Genomic DNA, 8,358 nt, shown 5'->3' with positions numbered 1-8,358 from the left:
AGAATGTTCATTAAAAGCGGATTAGGTGAAGATCTCATCAAACATACCGATTCCACTTAAAATTAACGGCTTCTAAGCACAGGAATTGTTAGAGGCATGGACGATAGGCACCGACCGGTTTGGTTTGCATATTTTAGAGGGTATTGTTGAGCTGGTGTATGAGAAACTAGGCTCTTTACTTCAGCCGTTCTGTTAGTTTACTTGAACAATGGAGTAACCATCGGCAAAAATGTTAGAGGCTATTTGATGATAAAATGTGGAGACTTAATAAAAAGATATCCCAGGCGTGAAAAGTTAGAACAACGCTGCCTAAAAATGGACTAATTAAAAAAAGAAAAAGTGTAAATGAAATGCAGCTTTCACTGTTAGGTTCTAGATTTCTCTCCCCCAAACATTAGACGAAATTGCATTGTTTACAAAAATTTATTAATACAAACTTTACACACTTTATATAACAGTTATCAAAGTCCTAGTTATAGATATCATGTGTGTAATAATACTTTGTTTAAGTTCTTTTTATATTCATTTGCACACAAAATAAGTTCTCCAAGACTAACATCTACCTAAACTGTGACTGCATCTCAAATCTGCTCGAATTTTGGTAAGGCTGTTGGCGTTTCTAAAGAAAAATAAAAATCATACAAAGGATAATAACCTAGGTGATCACTTCATAATGCTTGCGACTAGCCACTGAACTCTAACGGATAAGGTCATAAATAAAACGTCAAGAGAGCCCTATGTCATTATACCACAGCCGACACAAACACAGCAAACTCTGCCCATTGCCAAAGAACAGAAGAAGTACGACTAAAACGCAAGCCGATGTGTTGCAGCATCGTAGGGCCACTAAATAGCCATCCGTGAACTCGTGGCGATTTACAAGGTGAAGAGAAGGCACGAAAGCTGCAAACTGCGCCCCGCGTCCCCCCCCCGCCCCAGGAGCCCGCGGCGGCGGGAGGGCGGCCGGGGCTGCCGGGGCCGCCCGGGCGGGCGCTGCCCACAGCGCGGGCGGGCGCTGCCGGCACTGCGGGCAGCGCGGGCGGCCGGGGCGGCGGGGGCGGCACTGCAGGCGGCCCGGGCGGGGGGGCGGCACTGCAGGCGGCCCGGGCGGGGGGGCGGCACTGCAGGCAGCCCCGGCGGCCCGGGCAAGCGGTGCCGGCAGCGCCTGCCCCCCCGCCCCCCCACCCCCGCCGGGCTCTGCCCGCGCCTCTCGCTCCTCCCCGGCGGCTCTTCCCGGCCGGAGAAGGAGGTTTTTACCCTCTTTTTTTACTCTTTTTTTGAGGGGGGTGGGGGGTTGCTTTCAGAAGTCTTGGATGCGGGGCTCGTTTTGTGTCTTTGGAAAGACTCCTCTAAGGTTTGTGTGGTGAGCTGGAAGGAAGCAGGTACCTACGTGTCCTCCTTCGCCACCTGCCCGGGCGGAGGGACGGGGCCAGCCCCCGGCCGGGTTCGCTGCTGCTTTACTGTCCCCCGGGCGGAAGGTAAGATAGGAGTCCGTACATAGAGAGATGAGGTGAAAATGGTTTATCTCGTTAGAAACCGGACCACAGGTGAACACTACACATTCTTTTATGACAAAAGTTTGTTTTATGAAATAAATTTTACTAAGCAATAAGCCAGAATGTAGAAAAATACATTTTACCTCCAAACTCAATAAACAAGGAACAAAAACTTTCGTAGTAGTGCATAATTCTTTAGTGGTAGCTACAACAGGGGTTCCTAAACTTGTACAATAAGAGCTTGCATAAAACAGAACAAAGGAGTGAGAGAGCGTTCACAATCTTTTTTTTTTTTTTTTTCCCCCAAAAAGAACATAACCCAAAAAGGTGACTCAGGTGGGTTAAACAGAGCTCGGAAAAGTGCGAAGAGAGGATGAGAGGCGGGAGGGGGTCTACAAGAAAAAACAATCAAAGAAAAGAGCAACTCCGACCGAAAAAATAAAATAACAAACAAACAAACAAAAAAGCAAAGGCGAGAACCCTGCTCGTTATACATGATGAAAAGCATGGACAGCACTGGAGAGTAACACACTGTACTTTGCATCCAGGTCCAGTACCGAGCTGCCCGGGGCAGTTGGGTAGCGGATCGGAGGTGGGATCGCCTCGTCTTCCCTCGACCTTGCGGCCCCGGCCCCGGCCCCGGCCCCGGGGGGCGCCGGGGGCCGCCCCCGCTCACTTCCCCGCTCTTCCCAAAAGGGTCCTGTCTCCGCTTTCGCTTTGTTCTGCAACTCTGCCCAGCCAGCCAGAAAAGCAGTGCACGGGGCTTCGGACTTACTATCCTTGCTGCTGGTTCGGGATTTAGGGGTTGGGGTTTGGCTTTTTTTTTTGTTCGGTTGGTTGGTTTGAATTTTTGTTGCTGTTGGTTTTTTTAAACTATTTCTCCCTCCAACAGGCAACAGAGATACACAATTTGGATCGAGCTGTTGTTTTCGCAAGAGAATTAGCCTCTAAGCTCATTGTTTGAGGAGACGCTAATACAGATACAACTGGAATCAAAGAAAGCGGGAGAAAAAAAATATCGAAATCTAGAGGAAAGGGGACGCTGCCCCTTCGGAGAGGCTAGTGGCAAAGGAGCCTGCCTTGAGACTCACCGGGGGAAGAATCTGCTTCACCAATTCTCCCAAATCTTTTTCCTCATAATCCCCTGGGAGCAGGGCATCCTTCTCTATGTACAGTAGCAAATGGTGAAAATTAATGTCTTCGACCCTGTCGCGGATAAAAATACTATCCTTTTAATTTCCGTTACAAAAATAGGAGTAATATTCAAAACAATGATTGTCTCTTTTTTTCTATTTATTTTATATAAAAACATAAACAGCTCAGGCGAATTCTTGTTCTTTTGCAGGCTTTATATGAAGAATTGTTCTTTAGTATTTGTAGTAGTATTTATATATATATATTTATATATTATATATAACTTAATGATTGGTCCACAAAGTAGATCTGTGCGTTTCTCTAGTGCTTTTGTACAAAAGAAAAACAATATTATTATCAAAATATTCATTTAATGGCTTTACTTCATACATAAATACATGTTTAGATAACACAGGAGCGGTGATTGTTCAGTCAGTTTGGAAATGACTTTTGTTTTTGTTTAGATTTTTTGTTGTTGTTGGGTTTCTCTCTCTTTCTCTCTCTCTCTCTCTCTCTCTCTCTCTCTCTTTCTTTCTCTCTCTCAGGACTTTGTATACACAGGAGTGGCTGGTTACTCATCGCTACAAATACGCTACTCGGCGTCCTTTGTTTTTAACTCTTTGTTTATACCTTTTCCCCAGGACGGCTGCTAAGTATTTCTTGACAGCCATTTGTTTCCGGTAGCGGCTGTAGCTGTCCGTGAAGATGCCGTCTATGTGCCGCTTGGTCAGCGGTTCCGCCTCGTCCCCCAGGCCGCCGCTGGCACCGCTGCAAGCACCGAGAAGCACAGCTGCATCAGGCGGGGCCGCTCCGCCCCCCTCCGCGCCCCTCTCCGCGCCGCCCCCCCCCCCCCCCCCGCCCTGCGCAGCCTCGCGGCGGCCGCTGCCCCAGGGCGCAACACGTTGCGCGGAAGATGCGCGGGGAGACAAAGGCGCCGCCGAAACCCCGCTCCCTGCGCGCAGGAGCCGCCGGCGGCAGAGACAATATCTCCCCTCCATGAATTATTCATTGCGGCAGGGCAAGCGGCTCTCCCCGGGGCTTTATTAACGTGTTACCTTCTGCCGAAGGGCGGCGGGTGGCACCGGGCTCGCCCCTGCCCTGCTGGCGGCGGGGGGCCCCGCGGAGCCCCGCCCGGCCCCTGGAGGTGAGCGGGGGCTGCAGCCGAGTCCCCCCCCCTTCAGCCTAGCCCCGCTCACCGCTCCCCTCCCCCCCAGCAGGCAGGGGATGCTGCCCAACTTCTTAATTTTAAATAAGCCGGTTGCAAACAATTATAGAGACATATATAAATACATATACACACACACGTGTGTACATGCATATATATATATATGCCCCAGCGTACTATACCGAGCCAACCCCCGCGACCGCCCGCGCTGACAGCCGGGCTCTGGCTGCGCCGGGAACGAGCTGGAGCCGCGGCCGGGGGCGGCTGAGGTTTGGGGAGCAGGGCTCCCCCAGCCCCACCGCCCGTGCAACAGATTCCCAGCCCGGGCCAGGGCAGCTTTGTTCCCTCCAGCAGCGGCCTTTTGAGCGCCTCCGCTAGAGCAGCACCAGCGCCCACCGCGGAAAATGAAAGAGTAGAAACCCTTACCCGACCCGCTTGGCCATCAGGGAGTGCAGATATTTCCTGGCGGATAACTGGCCCAGGAGTTTCCTGTATGCTTTGTTGAAGATCCCATCGGCGTGCCTGAGCGGAGGGAAGAGCCCAGGGATGAGGGATGAGCGGCGGAGGCCCGGCAGCCGGCTGCGGCGGGGTGCGGGAACCCGGGCGGTGGCGGTGACCGTCCCTCCCCGCCGACGAGAGGAGCGCGGCAGCTCCCCGCGTCCCCCGGGACCCCTCTTCCCCACCCAGACCCCTCCCCGCCGCGCTCGCTCGGCTCCGCGCTGGCTGGGCATTTCTGCTGGGTTTGCGGGAGCATCGCCAGCCCTCCCCGGCGCGGGCGGCTCCCCGCTCCCTCCCCCGCCCTGCTGGAGGTAAGGCGGCTTTTCCATTTCTTCTAGGCTTTAAACTGGGCACCGGCACCCGGGCAGCGTGGTATTTGTTTGGGTTCGTGATTTATATATATTGGGGGGGGGGGGGGGTAGGGTGCGGGGTTGCTGTTGGCTTGTTGGCTATTACTATTTCCCCCCACTCGGCTCAGCCAGACCCGTTTTGCTCCCGGCTCAAAATCCACGCCTGACACCCCGCGAGTTGCAGTCACCTCTTTTCCGGTGGGTAGTACAAGGTGTACATCTCGCCTATCATGGAGGACGGATTCGCTATACCGAGGGGATCGTGGTCATAGGCGAAATCCTGCAGGGTGTTGCCGTCCTCGTCGTAGACTTCATCCTCCAGCCTGGCAACGAGAGCAGCAAGGGGAAGGAAGGAATCAGCCGGGCTCCGCGGGGCTCTCCCCTCCCGGCTCCTGGCTGCCTTGGTGGCCGCTCCCCGGCAGAGCCGGCCCGGGCGCCCCGTCCGCCTGCCCCCATCCCCTCCGTGCGCCGCCCGCTCCCCATCCCCGCCCTCCGCCTCCTCTGCGGGGCAGGACCACGGGGGAGGGAACACACCCGCCGTCAGACGTGCTCCGAGAAAACCCCCAAACATACACACACACCCCCTCTTCCCGTTGCCCCCCCCCCCCCCGCCCCGGCCCGAGAAACAGCCCCTCTCCGCCACAGCCACGGCTGGTGCTTCCCGAGCGGAGCGCACGCAGGCACAGGCGCGCAGGCTGCCACGCACACGCACACGCACGCACACACACACACACACACGCATTCGTGTGCCAGGGGCTGGGCGGGAGCCAAGCAGCCTCCCCGGCGGGGACGGGGCGGTGAGCGGCAGCCACCAGGGCCGGGGCCAGGGCTGGGGCTGGGGGCCGCGCCCCGCTCCTCCCCGCAGCGCCCGCCGGGCCGGGGGGTGCTTCGCCTCCTCTTGGTTTTCGTTGAATGGTGCTTCTGGCCTTTGAGATCTCGTCAGTTTTGTTTCCTTCCCAAAACCCCCCCTCCGCTCTCTGCCTCCCTCTCTGCAGTACGATGTAGGTCATTGTACGTTACAGGCAGCTATTTTTGTCTGTGAGCTTTAGCGGAGGTATTAATAATAGATGCCGCTAAAGTGTTTCACTCCTGCTAATTCAGGCGCTTGAATGAAGACAGCCGGGTTGCTGCCGGCTAATGGCCCCGCAGGCCACCGAGCCCCCTGCCCTGCATCCCCGGGGAGGGGAAGGGGGGCTGCTCTCATTCAGCCCCGACGGGCTCCCGCTTCGTGCAAGGACACCACGGAGCCCCAAAAAGGACACCCTCCTTGTGCGCCCGGCATCGCCCCCCACCCACCGCACGGCGGTGTCCCCCGTAGGGCACCCCGGAAGAGAGCCAAGCGCCGGTAGGGCAGGACAACAGCACCGAGCCCGAAACTCCCCCAAGCCAAGCAACACCGGTCGCCCAAGCAGGCTACAAGCAGGGTGGGACCAGGCTGCCGGCGGCCGTCCCGGAGAGGCGACCCTGCGCCCCCAGCCACGGCCCGGTGCGGGAAACTCGCTTGTGCCGACGCTTCTGGGTGTCCCCCACTCCTGCCCCAAGCACCGCGGGGGCCAAACGCCCCCCGCTCCCAGGTGGAAAGGGACGGACAGCACAGGCATCAGCCTGCGCTGGAGCCCCGCAAGACAACTCCGAACAGACACCGACAGCCGAACAACCTTGAGCCAGCAGCTTCCCCCTCCAGAAGGGAGGTCGAGTACAGACGGGTAAAGGGGAGAAGAGACTGAGTCCCCCTCAACTCCAGCGCTGCTACCCGAACCGTGACAGCTCTCGCATGCTCGCAGCCAGCGGCGCACCTCTGTGTCCGCCCCCCCCAGGCTCCCCCCGGTGCGGGCAGGCGAAGCTCGCCGTTCACTCTGGGCGAGCTGCGGGCGACCGAAAGGGGCTGGGGCCCGTGTATGGCGGGTGGGGGAGCTGCTGGGCCCCGCCGAGATGCGGCCGGGACCTCAGCCCCCTTCCTCGACACGCAGCGGAGCAAGTGCCCCCCCTCCCCGGGGACCAGAGGCCGTGAGTTACCCGAGCCGGGATCCCGGGGAGCGGCCCTGGGGGAAGCCGGTGCTGCAGCCGGGGGGGAACCCCCTCCCTGCCTGACCCTCCCGGCGGCTCCTCTCCTGGGGCGGAGCGGGTGGCCACACAGCCGGGGTGGAATGGGGTTCCTTTGGTGACTCCCCACACACATACACACCCCGCTCCCCCGTCCCCTTCTACTTTCGTCCCCGGTAAGATTCCTCTGCCCTTAGCAAAGCCGGGGCCTGAGGGGGTCCCGGCAGAGCCCCTGGGCGGCGATCGGACCTACCTGAGCGCCGGGTACTGAAGTCCGGCCGCAGGTGAGCAGTAGACGCTGCAGTGCATTATTATGCCATAGACCAGGAGTGCTAGGATCGCTTTGCTACACATTGCCACTCTGTGCGGGAGGGAAAGGAAAACCGCCGTCAAAAAAAAAAAAAAGGGGGGGGGGAGGAAAAAAAAAACCCACCACCCCACGACCCACCGAGTAAGCGCGGCCCCTGGGGCCAAGCGCCCCGGACAGGCGGGTGCCGGCGCGGAGAGGCGCGGAGAGGCGCGGAGCGGTTCCGCCGCCCGCCCGCCCCGTCGGTGCCCGCCCGCCCGCCCGCCCCGGGAGCGCTGCGGGAAGGCCCAGCGAGCCGCCTCGTGTCCTTACCATTAAACTCTAAACACCCGGCACTAAGAGCGTTTGGCTGCGAAACTAAAAGAGGTCTTAAAAAAAAAAAAAAAAAGAAAAAAAAAAGGTAATAAAAAAGGACCCAAAATGGAGGGGGGTGGGGGGTAAAAATAGAGCTGTCTCCCAGGTTGCGGCCGAAAGGAGTTAAACCCCTTGTGGCATCGCCTTTCCGATGGGCGAAGGACCCGCGGGATGAAGAAGACGCAAAAGCAGCAGTTAGTTGTTTGCTGGTTTTAGGGGAATCCACTCCAAAAAGGAAAAGAGACAGAGAGGAGGGGGGAGAAGAAAAAAAAAAAAAGATGAGGGGAAAAAAGTTTGCAGGTAGCAGCACAGATCTGGAGTGGAGTCTGCAAGGGAAGGGAGAAAGAGGGATGGAGCGAGATGCCGCCGGAGAAGGGAGCGCAGGGGAACGGGGAAGAGAGCGAACGAGCCCGGGAGGGAGCGGAGGCGGGGAGCCGCGGGCTGGCTGCGTGCGATGTTGTCTTCCCCAGATCTCTCCCCTCACTGAGAGCCTTCAGCCTTCTCCTCTTCTTCTCTTCCTGCTCGGTGGCTCCAAACTTGACCAGCCTTCCGCAGCCTTCCGTCTGATACGCAATTAGCAACAAAATCTTTGCAAACACCCCGCTTCAGCAAGAGCCCTCTTCGTAAACATTTGCCTGCTTGTTACCTTAGAGGACGGGCAATATTGTTTGTTGCCCCCGTGGTGGTGTCCGGATTTTTATTCATGAATCAAATGCCTTTTTTTTTTTTTTTCCCCCCGGTCACGTAATAATCGGGTATCAGAAAAGACGTCACCACCCCAATTCCTCAAGGAACACAGTTCTGTGTCGTCCTCAACGATGAGCTTATCAGGAGTCATAAAGCTTCTCATAAACACCAACTCACGCTTCCCAACCCCCCCCCCATAAAAAAAATTAGGGGGGAAAAAAAACCAAACCCAACAACCGAGCAGCAACACACAGAAACCACCACAACCTACCCCACAAACCTAAAAGGATGCTGGCCACGGTCAAGTTTTACCTGCCGTGGGAA

General features: G+C 56.9%; 1 protein-coding gene across 1 annotated transcript; it reads right to left on the bottom strand.

Moving 5' to 3' along the window:
• Nucleotides 1-1,506: 1,506 nt before the first annotated feature.
• Nucleotides 1,507-8,097, bottom strand: ADCYAP1 (adenylate cyclase activating polypeptide 1). Its single transcript, XM_064442922.1, has 5 exons — nucleotides 7,306-8,097; nucleotides 6,940-7,047; nucleotides 4,832-4,966; nucleotides 4,222-4,317; nucleotides 1,507-3,398 (listed from the first exon to the last, which is right to left on the bottom strand). Exons 2-5 carry the CDS (start codon nucleotides 7,038-7,040, stop codon nucleotides 3,212-3,214), a joined length of 519 nt encoding a protein of 172 aa, XP_064298992.1. The 5' UTR covers nucleotides 7,041-7,047; nucleotides 7,306-8,097; the 3' UTR covers nucleotides 1,507-3,211.
• Nucleotides 8,098-8,358: the final 261 nt, after the last annotated feature.

This window comes from Phalacrocorax carbo, chromosome 2 (genome assembly GCF_963921805.1).
Source record: "Phalacrocorax carbo chromosome 2, bPhaCar2.1, whole genome shotgun sequence".
Classification (NCBI taxonomy): domain Eukaryota; kingdom Metazoa; phylum Chordata; class Aves; order Suliformes; family Phalacrocoracidae; genus Phalacrocorax; species Phalacrocorax carbo.
This window is presented reverse-complemented; position numbering and strand designations above follow the sequence as displayed.

Bases quoted from the DNA above. Each gene is read 5' to 3' on its own strand.
- ADCYAP1 (XM_064442922.1), bottom strand. From the start codon at position 7,040: ATGTGTAGCAAAGCGATCCTAGCACTCCTGGTCTATGGCATAATAATG. The intron at 4,967-6,939 runs GTAGGTCCGATC...TCTCGTTGCCAG, and splicing joins CTTCAGTACCCGGCGCTCAG to GCTGGAGGATGAAGTCTACG. The intron at 3,399-4,221 runs GTAAGGGTTTCT...CGGTGCTTGCAG, and splicing joins CTGATGGCCAAGCGGGTCGG to CGGTGCCAGCGGCGGCCTGG.